This window comes from Canis aureus, chromosome 25 (genome assembly GCF_053574225.1).
Source record: "Canis aureus isolate CA01 chromosome 25, VMU_Caureus_v.1.0, whole genome shotgun sequence".
Classification (NCBI taxonomy): Eukaryota; Metazoa; Chordata; class Mammalia; order Carnivora; family Canidae; genus Canis; species Canis aureus.
The window spans coordinates 17,352,503-17,371,858 of record NC_135635.1 but is presented as its reverse complement, the minus strand read 5'-3'; the positions used below and the strand labels follow the sequence as shown (position 1 = coordinate 17,371,858).

Below are 19,356 nucleotides of genomic sequence, written 5' to 3'. Positions count from 1 at the left end.
CAGAGACATAGGTAGAGGGAGAAGCAGGCTCCATGCAGGGATCCTGATGTGGGACTCGATCCCGGTACTCTGGGATCATACCCTGAGCTGAAGGCAAACACTCAACCACTGAGCCATGCAGGCATCCCTAAATGTGTTCATTTTAATATTATTTGTAATAGTAAAGAGGTGGATAATTAGTAAACACATGGTGGTTTGTTAATGGAACAGATGAAACAGTTAAAATGAAAAATATCTACTTGTATTCATAGCCATAAATCTCAAACATGTTAGTTGAGACACTTTGGAAAATAGTATGGTGGTATCTTTTATTTTTTTTTAATTTTAATTTTTAAAAAGATTTTATTTATTTATGAGAGACAGAGAGAGAGAGAGAGAGAGAGAGAGAGGCAGAGACACAGGCAGAGGGAGAAGCAGGCTCCATGCAGGGAGCCCAATGTGGGACTCGATTCTGGGACCCCAGGATCACACCCTTGGCCAAAGGCAGGTGCTAAACTGCTGAGCCGCTGAGCCACCCAGGGATTCCCCCCTGGTCGTATCTTTTAAAGCTAAATGTATACTTATTATATGGCCTAGTAATTCCATTCCTAGCTGTTTACACAAGAAAAATGAACATGTATGTCTATTATAAAGACTTGTGTGCAAATTTCCATAGTAGTATTCATAATACTCCAAAATTTGAACAACCCAAATGTCCATCAAATGGTGAATGTCTAAACAACTGTGTCATATCCCCACTATGGAATATTACTCAGCAAAATAAATAAATAAGTAAAAGGAATGAAATATTAACAATGCAACAACATAGATGAATCTCAAAAACATGCTAGGTTAAAGAGGTAAAAGAAAAAAGTGAAAAAACAAACTGTGTGTTACATGATTCCATTTATATAAAATTCTAGAAATTTTAAAAGCATAATGACAAAGTAAATCACTGATTGCCTAGGGATGGAGGCATGGGAGAGAACTGATTGGAAAGGGATGGAAAAAATGTTTTAGGGTGGTGGAAATGTTTTATACCTAATTGGGTGGTCAAAGGCTGTACAACAATTACCAAAATTCATCAAATTGTACACTTAAAATGGGTAACTTTTTAAATGCAAATTATAACTTAATAAAGCATGAAAAATTAAACACAGTTTTGAATGAAAAGCAAACTGTAATAGAACACATACATTATAAAACTATCATGTGAAAGTTTAAAACATAAGTCAATACTATATCTTGTTTATCGATCTATATCTATATTTGTCTATCCATATATATGGAAGTATACAAACACACAAGGTAACATATACAAGTGTCTTTAGAATAGTGGTTATTTTGAAGGAAGAAAGGGAGAATAAATGTGGGAGGAGCTTTATACGTGATATATTGTTTTTAACAAGGAACGGAAATAAATACAGAAAATGTTGAAATTTAAGTGGTTGGTCCATAGGTTTGTGTTATATTTCTTTCTGTCCTTTTCATATGTTTGAAATATCATATACCCCTTGTTTGATGTTCTAATTTGGAATCCTTCTGCACTGCTGGTGGGGATGTAAAATGGTACAGCCACTGTGATAACAGTATGACAGTGTCTTAAAAAATTAAACGTGGCATTACCATATAATCCAACTATTTCATTTCTAGGTATAAATCCAAAGGATTGAAAGCCAGGAACTAGAACAGGGATTTGAAAGTCAGGGATTTGTACACTTATGCTCTTAGCAGTAGTAGTCACAATGGTGGAAAGGTGGAAACAAATATTGATAGATGGATAAACAAGACATTTACATATATACATAACACACATAAGCATGTATATAAACATATACATATATAAACATATATACATGTGTGCATATATATGAATATGTCATATATATACAATGAAATATTATGCAGCCTTTAAAGTAATGAAATTCTGATACATGTAGCAACACAGAAAAACCTTGAACACATGCTAAGTGACATGTCAGACAAAAGGACAAATATTGTATGATCTACTTATGAGTTATCTAGAATAGGCAAATTCATAGAGAACAACTGGAACAGAGGTAGTTAGAGGCTGAGGGGAAGGGGTAATGGGGAGATACTGATTAATGGGTAACGAGTTTCAGTGCAGGATGAGGAAAAAGTTCTGGAGGTGGATTGTGGCAATGGCTACACAACAATGTGAATGTATTTAATTCCACTGAATTGTACCCCCAAAATAGGTAAAGTGGTAAGTTTTGTGTTGTGTATATCTGACCTCAATAAAAAAACATTTTAAGAATTCTGGAAATAAGATTTATCTAATAGTTGACACATATATGATATTAATATTTTTTCCTCCTGAAAAGTTATTAAGTTGGTGTATATATTATAATCAGTCATATCTTATAAATAAAGGAAATGTGAGTATATTGAAAACTCATAAAAATTGAGAAAAAAGGGGTGCCTAGATGGCTCAGTTGGTTAAGCATCTGCCTTCCTTCTGGAAATAAGATTTATCTAATAGTTGACACATATTATGATATTAATATTTTTTCCTCCTGAAAAGTTATTAAGTTGGTGTATATATTATAATCAGTCATATCTTATAAATAAAGGAAATGTGAGTATATTGAAAACTCATAAAAATTGAGAAAAAAGGGGTGCCTAGATGGCTCAGTTGGTTAAGCATCTGCCTTCCTCTCAGGTCAGGATCCCAGGGTCCTGGATCAAGCCTCACATGGGGCTCTCTGCTCAGTAGGAAGTCTGCTTTACCCTCTCCCTCTGCTAATCTCTCCTTCTCCCCACCTTGTTTGTGATCTTTCTCTGTCTCTCTCAAATAAATAAACAAAATCTTTAAAAACATTTGAGGAAAAAAGCATCTTGCTATAAATTGGCAAAGTCTACAAAGAAATACAATTTGAGAACAGATGGAAGGAATAGTGTTCAACATTTAAAATATATCAAGGCACAAAAAAAAAATGCTGCAAACTGGAGTCTTGGCAAAATTGTGAATTCACAAAGTAACCTTCACAGGAACCAATTTTACAATATGAATTAGGACCATAAAGTATCCATATCTACTGATCCACTTTTTCTGGGTTTTGGAGTTCATTACAGAAATGGAAGAAAAAAAGTATAAACCCCAACATATAGCTCTAATAATAGCTCTAATAGCTAAAAAGTAGAAATAACCTGAATTGCCAACAACAAAAGGAAAGAATGATACATCCTATGAATAGATTTTGTTCTCTGATATATCAATGCCTAGAACATAGCAGGTACTTAATAAATACTTGTTGAATAAGTGCCTGGAATTGCAGTAAAACATGAGGATAAAAAGAGGATAAAATGATGAACAAAATGGTCTCTGGTCACTGGAGCTCAAATCAACAGAAATTTCAGAAATAATCATGACACTCAATATATGTTGTAACATGTTTGTGTGTTTGTCAATCTTTAGAAGAGGTCCTTAGGTTTTTTTTTTTTTTAATTATTATTAAGTAAACTCTACCCCCAAGAGTAGAGAGCTTGAACTCATAACTCTGAGATCAAAAGTCACATGCTCTGCTGACTGAGCCAGCTGGGGTGCCCTGAGGTCCTTAGACTTTAAATCAAATTGATTTTCAAGTTATAAGCAATTAAACAAGATTGATAATATAATTTCCAGGAATAGAATATATGAAAAGTGAGAGATTAAAACAGAGCATGTGATAAAAAGCAGGAATCCATATTATATTGTCCACTAGAGAAAAGTCAGTAAAAAAGATGAAAAAATTTGTATTTCAATTTGAGTAAGAAATTGTGGTCACAAAAATACTGGATGCTATGAAACAAAGATTAAAGTATATTCACCTTGTTTAAGGAAGGAATTAAGTTCTAATAAAGTTTAGAAAGATTTCCACTGAAATGTCTTGGCACTTACAGAAATAAGATTTGGAAAATTGAAAAAAAAAAAACAAAACCCTTAATGATATGGCAGTATAACTGCCAACACTTATTGGTAACTGAATCTTTTTTTAAGTCTGCTTAGGTTGGTGCTCCTAATTTTATTTTAGTTTATTTTTTTTTTAAGATTTTATTTATTTATTCATGAGAGACAGAGAGAGAGGCAGAGACATAGGCAGAGGGAGAAGCAGACTCCCCACAGGGGACTTGACCCTGGGGATCATGCCTTGAGCTGAAGGCAGACACTCAATCACTAAGCCACCCAGGTATCCTGGTGCTCCTAATTTTATAATGCTGAAGTAAATATGTAGGTGTGTTTTCTATCACTGCATGACCACTAATCTGGTGGTTTTATTAGGGAATGATAAACTAGGTTAACTGTTTGGGAATTTTATTAAAAATGATTATAAGATAATGTTATTGTAAGAATTAAAAATCTAATGAATATAAGGCAATAGTATGGAGGCTGGAATATAGTTAGTATTCAATAAATGTTAGTAATTTATTTATTTATTCATTCATTCATTTATTAATTTATTTTTAGATTTTAATTTATTTATTTATTCATGATAGACATAGAGAGAGAAAGGCAGAGACACAGGCAGAGGGAGAAGCAGGCCCCATGCCGGGAGCCCGATGCGGGACTCGATCCTGGGACTCCAGGATCGTGCCCGAGGCCAAAGGCAGGCGCTAAACCACTGAACCACCCAGGGATCCCCCCAAATGTTAGTATTTTAAACAGTAAACATTATGGCAGAGTTTATTGCTCCTACAGTTAGGATCAATTTGGAATCTGGAACTTGGTATAAGAAAATATGGTAATTTCTTAATCAAATGATTTGTAAAAATATATGTGCTATAAATATATGCTATATATATGCTCTATATACATACTCATGCACACACATACATAAAAACATGATGTAGATATAAAAACAAAAAAATTGTCTCTAGGCAATAACTCAAGGAGAAATATTTTGGCAAAAACATGGTATTGCTATTCTTTCATGATAGTTATTGGTAACATTTATAATTCATGTATAGCCTGTTTACTTCCATAAAGAATTTGATGTGGCTTATCATTGAAAAGCATATCTATATTAAATAAGACTAAAAACCTCACTATAAATCGGGAAAGGAGGAAACCTAAAAACAGGTTGTAGGTGCCACATGAGTCACTGAATAGTAGGGCTGAACACTAATTTAGGATCTTCTTTTTTTTTTTTTCTTTTTAGTTTATTTATTCATGACAGACACACACACAGAGAGAGAGAGGCAGAGACACAGGCAGAGGGAGAAGCAGGCTCCATGCACTGGGAGTCCGACGTGGGATTTGATCCTAGGTCTCCAGGATCGCGCCCTGGGCCAAAGGCAGGCGCTAAACTGCTGCGCCACCCAGGGATCCCCAACCAGGCATTCCTAATTTAGAATCTTCTTAAGGAGCTGTAAAATATGGCTGTTGGAGAAGAAAACCTTTTTCCTCTTAGGTTCTCTTGGGTTTTATTTTTGGGAGCCTGTGGATTAAAATGACAAAGACTAGCAAGAGAAAAGGCAAATTTGGTCACACACAAGCTCACAAAGAAAGTGGCTCAAAGAAATGGCTACAATATAGAGTTTATATATCATCTTCATAGGAGAAAAGGAGGAGGAGAAACGACACTTAGAGAAAAACAAATGACTTTTAGGGAAAACAAAGTGCGCCTTTAGAGAGTAGATGGGAGTATGATAGTCTTCTGACAATGTTTATGTAATTTCTCATTTGATTCCTGCAGTGAGAGGAGTAATCTTTTTGGTATTGGGTAGTCTTCCTTGAAGGGGGTTTGATGGAAGTTGAAGTCTTTTGACTCTGTTTTTAGGTAGATGGAAGGAAAGTATTTCAGACAAAGCCTCTTTTAAAAGCATCTGTTGATTCTGAAACATCTAGCTCAAAATAATTTTTATGTGACAGGTATATTCTGGATCCCTTCATGTATATTAAGAAAATAGGATGGCAAGACACTAAGTAGTCCTGGTAATGAAAATTCTAAATAATATCTCTTTACATTGATAAACTTTCATAATCTTTACTGTAATAAGATTATCCTCAGATGTGTTAGAAGCTAAAACTTCTGGAAAATGAGAACTTTCATTGGAACTAAAATGGGTTTTTATTTAAAGTGTGCTTTACCTCCTAACTTTAACAGTTTTTCCTCACTCTGGAATAAAGAGATGGAGGCAAAAACCAAACCAAACCAAACCAAACAGGTGGCATGGGAACCCCTAATGCTATTAAGGGGCTGGTTGTTTGCTATATACAAAAAGCAATTTCTGAGGATAATATAAAAATTTAGTTAGCATCAACTTTATAGAGATTTTAAAATTACCTCTAATTTCTTGGCACAAGGTCCATTAACAAGAGCAACCACACCATCATCAGATACCTAAGCAAAGAGAACATGCAACATGGCACATAAATGGGAAAGCTGAAAGTAAAATTTTCGAAATATTACTAATTATTTATATGTGGTTTTATTGCCTCCCCATTCAGCAAACATGTGTTTTAGCCACACTTACCTTTTTTGCCTTTACTTAAAGTAATTGAGGGGACTGTGCCAAATTATATTGCAATTGTATAACCACTGAAGCATGAGGTGGTCAACAATTTCAACAAAAACCAAAAAATTAATTATGTTCTTCTGATGAGTCACTGAAATTCACTGGGCAAACATATGCAGTCTTTATATCTCAAGTCTGTATTTCACTTACCTGAGTAGCTGAAAAATCAACACACTGCAAAAATGGGCAGTTTTCTCCCAATGCGTGTAAGGACACATCAGTAATTCCTAAACAGCCACCTAAATCAATGATCTTTAACAGCCGACAGTTGAGTGCAAGAGCAAGGACTCCTTCGTCAGTAAGATTGCAGCATCTTTTCAAAGAAGCTTCATGGAGGTATGAACAAGAGGAAGCCACAGCTTTTATTCCTGGGGGAAAGCACGTACATATGTATATATAGGAGAAATGCAACTGGTTTTCCTTTTAGCAATCACCTGTATTGACATGCCCAACTATATGTTAGCCTTTTGCTAAGGAGTCCATTTCTGAGGTTATACTTACTTTCTAGTGATGCTGTGATTATTAAAACTTTTTTGGAATATTTCAGGAATTCTCTACATAGTCTGTAATATATCATTCAGAATATCTGCAAAGAATGGCCAGACTTTGTTGTTGACCAGTAAATCTGCCTTTAGGAGATAGCCAAAAGTCATTCAGAATCAAATTAGCTAATTAAATAATAGATGAATCTTCTTTTTGTTTTAGGGGCACCTGGATGGCTCAGTCAGTTAAGCATCTGCCTTCAGCTCAGGTCATGATCCCAGGATCCTGGGATCGAGCCCCATGTCAGGCTCCCTGCTCAGCTTGGAGTCTGCTTCTCCTTCTCCCTCTGCCCTCTCTCTTACTTGTGCTCTCTCTGTCTCTCAAATACATAAAAAAATTTTTTTACACCTTAAAAAAAGTTTTAAAGTAATAAGGTTAGTGAAAGGGAAAGGAGAGAAAATGAGTGGGAAATATCAGAGAGGGAGACAGAACATAAGAGACTCCTAACTCTGGGAAACGAACAAGGGGTGGTGGAAAGGGAGGTGGGTGGGGGGTGGGGGTGACTGGGTGACGGGCACTGAGGGGGGCACTTGATGGGATGAGCACTGGGTGTTAAAGTATATGTTGGCAAATTAAACTCCAATAAAAAAAATAAACTGAAAAAATAAATAAAGTAATAAGGCTAGTTTTCTTGTGCACTCTGAAGGGAAATTGCCCAATGTCTTAGGTAACAGTTTTCATGCTTATCCTTAAGAATCATATTTATGTCTCTCCATTCTCTCTTCCCTTTTGACTTTTAAATCCAATTAAATTGATGTAAATGCACATTGGAGACTGGTACATAATGTATCACAAAAATAAAAGAATACTTTGGGGATCCTGGGCATGCATACACATTATAACAATGTTAAAAGATGCCTTTATGAGCAAAATACACAAAAAACAAGATGATGAATTCATGTGTAGGTAATTTTTACTGTTTTCCATATCTTAAGACAGGACTTTTAATTAATAATTAATTTTTATGCCCCTGAAAGAACTTTTGTTTTATTCATCAATGTCCAGCATAAAAGTTCTTTTTAGTGAGCTATCATTTGTGTAAATATTTAAAAACTTATGTTTTTTTGTAATATTATGAGTAGCCTACTTGCTAACCAAGATGATTGCAAAATATAGCAAACTACTCACAAAACTTTCTAGAAAGAAAAGAGTTAAAATCCTTTTTGGTCAAAAAAAGAATAAAAATCCTCTAATTTATGTAATAGTTTCACTAAAAAAATGTGGTTTGACTGGTTATAAAAAAACTATGTGTTATAAAAGGTACAGCATAAAAGGTACAGCATAGGGAATACAGTCAATGGTATTATAATAGTGTTGTATGGTGACAGATGGTAGTGACACGGGGTGAACACAGTATAATGAAATACAGTTTGTCTAATCATGAAGTTGTACATCTGAAACTAATGTAACATTGTACGTCAACTCTAATAAAATTTTTTTTCAATAAAAAATAAGCTATCATTGTACAGACTGATAGAAGAGTGCTAGTAAATTTAATCTGATGATGATTTAACTTTCTCTTGTAATTTTGCATTGAGAAAGCCCTAACAAAGTATGAACTGGTCAATGGCAAATCAATTTCAAAGTGTTCTGAGCTCTCTTACACAGATGTCCATCCACGTTTACTTTAAATTTGTTTCTCTCTCTCTCTTTTTTTTTAAAGATTTACTTATTTATTTGAGAGAGAGAGCATGCACGAGAGAGCACAGGGACTGGGGAGGAGGGTCAGAGGGAGATTGGAACTCTAAGAAGATGCCTCACTGAGCATGGAGCTGGATGTGGGGCTCAATCTCATGACCCTGAGATCATGATCCTGAGCCAAAACTAAGAGTTGGATGCTTAACTGACTGCACCACCCAGGTGCCCCTATATCAGATACATTTAAATTACTAGTAGTGACTTATCCAGGAGTATTTCTTAACTTTTAGCAATGGTTATAAACAGGAATTCTAATTTGGAGTCTTTATCTTAGTTTGAATATTTTTATTGATACAGTTTTTATTTCTTTAACATCTTCATACTCACTTTTGACATATTTACTACTCCTTTGTTCCAAAATTATACTAGATGGTGAATAGTAATCTACTGATTTATTCAGTGTGAATAAACATACCTTTTGAAGTTATGGAAATTCTGTTTTCTTTTGAGGAACTTATATTTAATTTCTTTAATTTTCTGCAGTTGCACAGGTGTAGGAGAGCAGTATCTGAAATGTCACAGCTTCTTAGATCTAGTGTTTGGACTTCAGGATGTAAAATCTGTAAAAAAAAATACGTGATTTTGAAAAATTAATTTTTCTTATAAATATACATGTATATTACATATTCAGTGTCTTGGTGGTCATGACAGATGGTAGATGGAAAATATAACAAAGAATACAGGGATCCCTGGGTGGCGCGGCGGTTTGGCGCCTGCCTTTGGCCCAGGGCGCGATCCTGGAGTCCCGGGATCGAATCCCACGTCAGGCTCCCGGTGCATGGAGCCTGCTTCTCCCTCTGCCTGTGTCTCTGCCCCTCTCTCTCTCTCTGTGACTATCATAAATAAATAAAATCTTAAAAAAAAAAAAAAGAAAAAAAGAAAAAGAAAGAATACAAAAACCTATCTGAGTGGAGACACATACATTAAGCAGGAAAAACAAGCCTACTTTCAACTGGAGGTGCAGTTTCTAGCGCCCCCAAAGTCTTTACTGGAACACATGGCATTGTTGAGATGCCTGGTACAGAGTAAGGATCCACTAGACCTGTGAAGCAGAATCAAGGTGGTGGCATGTGCTTATCTTTTTCTAGTAGCTCCTGACTCTCATTAGAGATTTTCCCTATGTGCCTCTACTCAGCAGGTATGAGTCTTTAATTGCTACGTATTGATGGTTATAGTATGTTGGTATTGTTTATCTAGAACATTTACCTCCTTCATTCTTATTGTGAGTACAAACAAATTCAGTATTACTGAATGCTTACTTGAGGGCAACAAATAGCAAATTTATTTCAAAGTGTTCTGAGCTCTTTTCCTTGTCTTGCTCTTTCCCTCCCTCCCTCCCTCCCTCCCTCCCTTCCTTCCTTCCTCCCTCCCTCCCTCCTTCCCTCCCTCCCTCCCTCCCTCCTTCCCTCCCTTCCCTCCTTTCTGAGAATGAGGGGATAGGGAGGGGCGGAGGAAGAGGGAGAGAATCTTAATCAGGTTGCACATCCAGCCTGGAGCCAGATGTGTGGGGCTCCATCTCACAGTCCTGATCATGACTTGAGCTGAAATCAAGAGTTGGATGGTTTACTGGCTGCCACCAAGGTGCCTCTCTTTCTTTTTTTTTTTTTTTTTAATATTTTATTTATTTATTCATGAGAGAGAGAGAGAGGGAGAGACACAGGTAGAGGGAGAAGCAGGCTCCATGCAGGGAGCCCGATATGGGACTCGATCTGGGACTTATTTTAAAAATATTTATTTATTCATGAGAGACACTGAGAGAAAGGCAGAGACACAGGCAGAGGGAGAAGCAGGCTCCACGCAGGGAGCCTGATGCGGAACTCGATCCTGGGATTCCAGGATCATGCGTTGGGCCGAAGGCAGGTGCCAAACTGCTGAGCCACCCAGGGATCTCAATACTTCATTTAAAAGAAATGATTTTTAAAAGTTTATTTAAATTCAATTAGCATAATGTATTATTGGTTTCAGAGGTAGAGGTCAGTGATTCATCAGTCTTATAAATAACACCCAGTGCTCACTACATTAAGTGCCCTCCTTATAGCCCATTACCCAGCTACCCCATCTCCCCACCCACCTCCCTTTCAGTGAACCTCAGTTTGCTTCCTATAATTAAGAGTTTCTTATGGTTTGTTTCCCTCTCTGATTTCACCTTATTTTATATTTTCCTCTCTTCTTCTATGATCCTCTGTTTTGACAAACACTTCAATTGAACATTCAGGCTGATTTAGAAGCCAATATAGTGTAGTGTTAAGAACATGTCTTCTGGAGGCAGACTGCCTGATATTGAACCCTATAAGTATGATCAAGCTCTTTGTGTGTGTGTGTGTGTGTGTGTGTGTGCGCCTCAATATCCTCATTCTTAAAATGGGCATAATATTTTGTGAGAAATAAAGGTGGCTTGCTTACAATATATGCTATATATAACTGTCAACTATTATTATAAATGATATTTTGGTAGGCATACTTGTGTGCTTTCCCAATTATTTTCTGGGGATTAATCTCAGAAGTAAATGGTAATTATATAAAGTGATGGAGATGTTAAATAACCCTATTGTAATCATTTTGCAATGTATAAATGTATCAAGGGGTGCCTGGGTGGCTTAGTTAAGCATCTGCCTTCAGTTTAGGTCATGATCTTAAGGTCCTGGGATTGAGGCCCCATCAGGCCCCCTGCTCAGTGAGGATTCTGCTTCTTCTCCCTCGACTCTCCTCCCCGCTTGTGCTTTCTTTCTTTCTCTGTCTCAAATAAAACAACAACAACAAACACTTAAAAAATAAGCATGTCAAATCATCACATTATATTGCATGCTTTAAACTTATACAATGTTACATGTCAATTATATTTCAATAAAACTGGAAAAATACTGGAACTAAAATTGTTGAGTCACAATAGTAAGCACATTTTTAGGACTTCTGTTAATGGCAAGCTGTCCTTTTAGCTAAAAGTTTTTTTTTTTAATTTTTTTAAAAATTGTTTTCTAAAAGGTTTTTTAAATCAATTTACACTCTCACCAACAGGAGATAAAAGTGACCATTGCCCACACTATTATCAACACTGGATATTATTATTTTTTAAGTCTGCCAAACTGAAAGGCAAACTGTGACTGTTATGACTAATACGGTTTTTTTCCTTTGAGTACTTCCTGATTCTTTTTAGTATTTTTTTTAAAGATTTGTTTATTTATGATAGACATAGAGAGAGAGAGAGGGAGGCAGAGACACAGGAGGAGGGAGAAGCAGGCTCCATGCTGGGAGCCCGATGTGGGACTCGATTCCGGGACTCCAGGATCGCGCCCTGGGCCAAAGGCAGGCGCTAAACTGCTGAGCCACCCAGGGATCCCCTAGTATTTTTCCTTTGAGTACTTCCTGATTCTTTTTAGTATTTGTTTTGATTTTTCTTATCAATTTGTAGGGATTCTTTAAATTGTCAAGATAACAAACTTATGGAGTTGCATGTGTGTGGCAAATATTTTTCCTAGTTTGTTACTTGACTCTGCTTCTTGTTTTTTCTTCTTGCTATAAGTTCATATTGTTACGTAATCAAGTCCATCAACTTTTTTCTTCTTGGTTTCTAACTTTGGTGTCATGTTTAGAAAGGCCTCCTCCATCCAACTATAAAAAGAGTTAGGAAATATTTCAAAGAGAGCCATCCAATGATGCATGCAACTTTGCAACAGATGTTAAATCCGGCTTTTTGAATAATTTCATAAGCAGGACTCATACGGATAGAGATTTGAGGGAGAACAACAAAGAAATCATACTTCTGGGCTTTAAAAAATATTTTATTTATTTATTTGAGATAGAGTGTGAGAGAGAGCATAGCTTGCTGGGGGTGGAGCAGAGGAAGGGGGAGAAGCAGACTCCCTGCTGAGCAGAGAACCTGACAAGGGGCTTGGTCCCAGGACTCTGGGATCATGACTGAGCTGAAGGCAACAGCCAACTGAGCTACCCAGGCACCCTGAGTTTTTTTTTTCCTATCTCATTCACTCCTTAGCTCTTTTCTATTTAGATTAAAATTAGGTTTAAATGAATATTAAGGATTGCCATAAAACAAAAATTTAAGCCACTGGAATATAGACTAAAGGATGAGAACAAAATGGAGATGATGGGAAAATGAAGAAAACCACCAGTTTTGGGTAGTGTCATAATATTTCTTCTTTGGGCCACACACAAACTATATACATCCACAGAACCATCAACAGTAAGAACCTAGGGATATTATTCTATCTTTACAGAGCTAAGCAGACTACAACACTAAAATGTCTATGTTCCAATGCAAGCTGTCATGAAGAAAACAAAGCATTCGAGGTACATCGGGTTAATGTTAAAAGAAACAGTAATGGCACGTCTAAGTGCATTTACAATACGAGGTTACAGGGACAGTCATGTACTGGAGTGCTATCATCAGTTTGTTCTCTTTTGATCATAGGCTTTGGTCATTAGAACCAGAGTTTCTGTAGTAGACTAGTCTAGTGCAGAGTCTCAGCAGACAGTGATGATGGCTGCAAACCCATTTTACAGTTAAGAGAACTGAGACTCAATGTCAGAAAGAGTGGCAGAACCAGGATTTTAATTCAGGCTGGAGGGCCTTACTATACTTATTGCCTTATAGAATAGCCAATTTTAGCTATTTTAACTTTAGGGAAGTTTAGAAGAGTGGCTTTTAACTGCTGATTGTTTTTTTTTTTTTTTTAAAGAAAAATTTTTTAAAGGATTGTATTTATCCATGAGAGACACAGAAAGAGAGAGAGAGGCAGAGACATAGACAGAGGGAGAAGCAGGCTTCACCAGGGAGCCCGATGTGGGACCCGATCCCTGGACTCCAGGATCACGTCCTGGGCCAAAGGCAGATGCTAAACCACTGAGCCACCCAGGTGTCCCTAACTGCTGATTGATAAAATCAATTTAGTAGACTCTGATCAACACTTCTGTAAATTGAAATAAGATAGAATAAAGTAGAAAATATCCAAGTGTGCTATACATAGTATGGTTACATGTAAATGTGGTTTGTGGACCAGAGACATAATATAGCATGTATTCCTTACTGTAGGTTTTTTTTTCTTTTTGCCATTTGTGTATTCATTTTGCATTTTTATTTTTACTTTTTCCAGATTTATTGAGGTAAAGTTGATCAAAAAGCTGAAAACTTTTTGAAAATGTAGAGATCCAGGGTGCTGGTAGGATGAAGACAAGGGGAGCAGCTAAAAGAATGGTGAGAGAAGATATTTTTAGTAACTATTACACATGAACATTTTGGTTATCTGGGGAAAAAAAGAACCCCATGTTTTATTATATTTTAAAATTATTACTAATCCCACCATATGTCATTGCTCCAAAAGTCTGAAACCATATCTTTTTTTTTTTTTTCAAAATTTTATTTATTTATTCATGGGAGACACAGAGAGAGAGGCAAACACGGGCAGAGGGAGAAGCAGGCTCCATGCAGGGAGCCTGACCTGGGACTCAATCCCGGGTCTCCAGGATCACACCCTGGGCCAAAGGTGGCACCAAACTGCTGAGCCACCTGGGCGGCCCTGAAACCATATCTAAACAGTAAAATATAATATGCTTGCTTTGCAATTGTACACTCTTACCTCACTTATATTTGAATCTGTTATCTGCCCCTGGGTACTCATTATTTTAATCAGTCTATCTTTTATGTTGGGAGGCAAAGGCTTAATGTCTGTGATATATCTGGAAATATTCTTCATGAAGCACCACAGGCATCTGAAATACAAATACAATATAATAAATTACATGGTACTGGTACCGATTTCTAATAACTTATGCTGTTTGCTTGCACTTAGTCTTTTCATAAACAGGGTGTACATGGTTTATTAATATTTGCAACTAAAGCTTGCTAAGATTCAAAAGCCTTGCACATGCCTGGTTAGGCTCTGAGGCTTTTCCCTTTGCATTTTTTTCTCAGCAAACCTCATTTACTAAAATGCATTCTAAGTTACAAAAAAAAAAAAAAAAACCTTTTCCTAAGGCAGCCTCTGTAATTCCTAAGATATAGTTACTATCAAGATTTCAGTTACATATTCCTAAATAAATATTGAGCTAGGGCCTACGAACTGACAAGTTTTATCTATTAATGCAGCAAAATTTTCTCTATTTTTCTTAAAAGTTATGTATATAATGAAATCATGAGAGAACTACAACCACAAAGATTGCACAAATTGTACAAGTCATAGAGATAACAAACTTGGTGCCAGGAATGTATATGCATAAAGCAGAGTTATCAGAGGAGGCAATAACCAAGGCCCATATGACCAACATATCTCATATGTAGTCTGAAATTCCAACTCTCTGAGAAACTCATACTATAAACAAACAAACAAAAAACAAACATAAATCTTACTTAAACCTCTGATGACAAATACTTCCACATATATATAATTTTACGTTCATGAATTTCTCTGCCCTATCCCTTCCCCTTCTGTTAGATTAGTTCCTCCCACTAATAGCTAGTGTATATTCTTTTTTTATATATATGTACGTGTGCACACACCTGCATTTTGGGGGTGGATCACTATTTCCTAAAATAGCCTCACCTGTAGACTCAGTTTTCTGTACCCTTTTTCATTCAATAATATCTTACAAAATTCTTCAAATCAAGTATAGTTCTAATGCTTCTTTACTGGCTTTATATATTTTACAGCATGGAGGATTTATTTAGTCATTCTCCTACTTACAAACATTCCACTGTTTCTAGGACATGTTAATATACATTGTCAGATTGTTTTCTAGAAAGTCTGTAATACTTCATATTTTTATCAGCAGTACTAGAGTACTGTATTCCTCTACATCTTTCAAGCAACAGGTTCATTTTATTTTTCCATTTATCTCAGTTTTCTCCGTTTCCCAATCCCATCTCCCACCAGTCGAGGAATCCATTCTAATGTCTAATGTGTATCCTTTCATTGTATGTGTCCTTTTAACATGCTTGTTGTATTTCTGATTTACATATCTGGTATTTGTCATAGATTTGTTTAGTTTTTTTTTTTTAATTTTTATTTATTTATGATAGTCACACAGATTGAGAGAGAGAGAGGCAGAGACACAGGCAGAGGGAGAAGCAGGCTCCACGCTCTGGGAGCCCGACGTGGGATTCGATCCCGGGTCTCCAGGATCGCGCCCTGGGCCAAAGGCAGGCGCCAAACCGCTGTGCCACCCAGGGATCCCAGATTTGTTTAGTTTTTCACTTACCAATGTTTTCAGGATCTACCTATCCTTGGGGGGTGGGGGTGAATGGGTGACGGGCACTGAGGGGGGCACTTGACGGGATGAGCACTGGGTGTTATTCTGTAAGTTGGCAAATTGAACACCAATAAAAAATAAATTTATTAGAAAAAAAAAAGATGTACCTATCCTTAAATGTTGGACAGTCTCATGTGTGAAAAGTGGTATCTCATTATTACTTTAATTTTTATTTCTCTCATTACTAGTAAATTTGATATCTTTCCATGAACTTGCTGGCCATCTGGATATGCTTTTCTCTAAATTGTCTATTAATTTCCTTTGCCTATTTTGCTATTTTTTGACTTAAATTTCTAAGAGTTGTTTTTTATTTGCCAAATAAATGACTAAATTTGTATTTATGAGTATTCAGAGAATGTATATTCTTGAAGAGATGTAATGTTGTATTTTACATGTATGCCTAAATATATCTCTACATGTATATGTATATGTACACAGATATATTATGTGAATATGATAGTATTATTTAATTCTTCTGTTATTTTTTCTACAGTATTTATAGAACTCTTTTTTTTAAAAAAGATCTTATTTATTTTAGGGAGACAGAACAAGTGTGAGTGGAGGGGAAGAGCAGACTGCACTGAATATGGATCTGGACACAGGGCTTGATCTCACATCCCTGAGATCATGACCTGACCTGAAATCAAGAACTGGATGCTTAACCAACTGTGCCACCCAGGCGCCCCTAAATTTGTAGAATTTCTAATTTACAATACTTGTACTTTTAAAAAAGATTTTATTTATTTGAGATGGACCATGCATGGATGGGGGGCATGCAGAGGGAAAAGGAGAAACAGGTTCTCTACTGGGAAGTGAGCCTGATGTGGGCTCAATCCCAGTACCCCAGAATCATGACCCGAGCCAAAGGCAGATGCTTAACTGACTGAGCCACCCACATGCCCTGACAATACTTATATTTTGAAATCAAATTTTACTTTCCTTTCTACTGGTTTTTGTTTTTTGTACATTACTGTTTTATAATGAAAAATTTAAAAATACATAAAAATAAACTAGGATGACATAAAATCTATGCAGCATAAATCTAGAATTTTAAATTTTTAATAATTCTAAATAATTTTTAATAAATTCGGGATCCCTGGGTGGCGCAGCGGTTTGGCGCCTGCCTTTGGCCCAGGGCGCGATCCTGGAGACCCGGGATCGAATCCCACGTCGGGCTCCCGGCGCATGGAGCCTGCTTCTCCCTCTGCCTGTGTCTCTGCCTCTCTCTCTCTCTCTCTGTGACTATCATAAATAAATAAAAATTAAAAAAAAATTAAAAAAATATAAAAAAAATAAAGCTTTAAAAAAAATAATAATTTTTAATAAATTCAAAATTTATTCTTTATCATAGTGTGTCAGATCTTTCTTAAGAAATAAAATATTTCAGGGATCCCTGGGTGGCGCAGCGGTTTGGCGCCTGCCTTTGGCCCAGGGCGTGTTCCCGGAGACCCGGAATCGAGTCCCACGTCGGGCTCCTGGTTCATGGAGCCTGCTTCTCCCTCTCTCTGCCTGTGTCTCTGCCTCTCTCTCTCTCTGTAACTATCATAAATAAATAAAAATAAAAAAAAATTAAAAAAAAAGAAATAAAATATTTCAGGTATAAATAAAGCCTCCTGTGTACATCCACATAGGTTTATTCTTTATCTCCCTTTGCAGAGGTAACCACTACCATGAAATTTTTAAAAAGTTTGTATCCATGATTTTATTATCATTTTAACTATAGTATATATGCATAAATAATATTGTTTTCTATACTTGTTTTTTTATTTTTTAAGTTTTTATTTATTTATTCATAAGAGACAGAAAGAGAGGCAGAGACACAGGCAGAGGGAGAAGCAGGCTCCATGCATGGAGCCCAACGTGGGACTTGATCCCAGGTCTCCAGGATCATGCCCTGGGCTGAAGGTGGTGCTAAACTGCTGAGCCACCGGGCTGCCACTGTTTTCTATACTTGTAAAATGTAGAGAAGTGTATTAAGTTTCCTACCATGGCTGAACTTGTCAATTGTCCTTGTATGTGACAATCTTCCTGTTTTATAAGACTTGGGTGTTAATGGCAAATTCATGATCATTACATCTTCTTGTGGAATATTCCCTTTATCATTAAGTAATATCTCTCTATCCATATTATTTTTCACATCAGATTGTATTCAGTCTGCTTTTAATATTGTTCTACCATCTTTCTTTGCTGACATGATTACAAGAACCATCTTGTAATTGTTGCAGGTAGCTGTAGTTTGTCCATTTGAATTTTGTTTATGTCCATTTTCAATGCTGCATAATACTCCATTGTTTGAACTGCTGATGTACAATTGGGTGGTTTATAATTTACTATTATGAATAATATTCATATGAATACTCTTGGACAGGTCTTTTGGTGCATGTGTTCCTGTGTTTTGATCGAGTACATGCCTAGGAGTGGAATTGCTGGCTCATAAGGTATGCAAATGTTTAGCTTAATGCCAAACGTTTTCTGAAATGACTGTACTGATCCTACTTTCATTCAATAGGAGTTTCTGGAATCCATATCCTTGCCAACACTCAGCATTATCAGTCTTTTTAATTTTAGCCAATTTATGAATATAATGGTGGCAACACAATATGACTTTGAATTGTAGTCCCTTATTTATTCATTAATTTGAGCATGTTTTCATTTTTTTATTGTAATTTGGATAGTCTCTTGAGGAGTATCTGTTCAAGTATCCTGCCCAGTTTTTTGGGGGGTCTATGTTTTACTTAGTGGTATGCAGAGTTCCTTTTATATTTTGGATGTGAGCTTTCTGTTGGTTATATATGTTGCAAATATATTTCCCATTCTGTGGATTGTCTTTTCATTTTCTTAATTATGTCTTATGTTGAAGAGAAGTATAATCTAATGCAGCCTAATATATTTTCTTTATGATAAATTTCTTTTGTGTTCTGTTTATGAACTCTTTCAATGTCCTAAGTTCATGAAGATATTCTGCTATGCTTTCTTCTAAAAAAATTCATTACATGAATTGTTTTACCTTTCACTTAAAAAACAAATTTTTTAATTAAGTGATCTCTATGCCCAACGTGGGGCTCAAACTCACAATCCTGAGATCAAGAGTTGCATACTCTACTGATTGAGCCAGCCAGGCACCCCTAGTTTTCGACTTAAAAACTACCTGGAGGGGACGGCTGGGTGGCTCAGTGTTTGAGCGTCTACCTTTCACCCACGGCATGATCTTGGAGTCCCGGGATCGACTCCCACATTAGGCTCCCTGCATGGAGCCTGCTTCTCCCTCTGCCTTGTGTCTCTGCCCCTCTCTCTCTCTCTGTGTTCTCATGAATAAATAAATAAAATCTTAAAAAAAAAAGAAATAAAAAAATAAAA

The 19,356-nt window shown here is 36.3% G+C and overlaps 1 protein-coding gene across 5 annotated transcripts in view; it reads right to left on the bottom strand.

The window, feature by feature from the left end:
* Positions 1 to 19,356, bottom strand: part of AMN1 (antagonist of mitotic exit network 1 homolog) — a 56,330-nt gene that overhangs the window by 15,673 nt on the left and 21,301 nt on the right. For 4 of the 5 annotated variants that reach the window (XM_077870546.1, XM_077870544.1, XM_077870545.1 and 1 more), the window contains 5 exons: positions 14,331 to 14,463; positions 13,782 to 13,937; positions 9,155 to 9,299; positions 6,649 to 6,866; positions 6,267 to 6,323 (listed from right to left, as the gene is read on the bottom strand). In XM_077870546.1, coding sequence (XP_077726672.1) covers positions 6,267 to 6,323; positions 6,649 to 6,866; positions 9,155 to 9,299; positions 13,782 to 13,937; positions 14,331 to 14,447 — 693 coding nt within the window. In that variant the 5' untranslated portion in view covers positions 14,448 to 14,463. The remainder of the gene's footprint in view (positions 1 to 6,266; positions 6,324 to 6,648; positions 6,867 to 9,154; positions 9,300 to 13,781; positions 13,938 to 14,330; positions 14,464 to 19,356) is intronic. The other variant, XM_077870547.1, reaches the window with a different exon arrangement.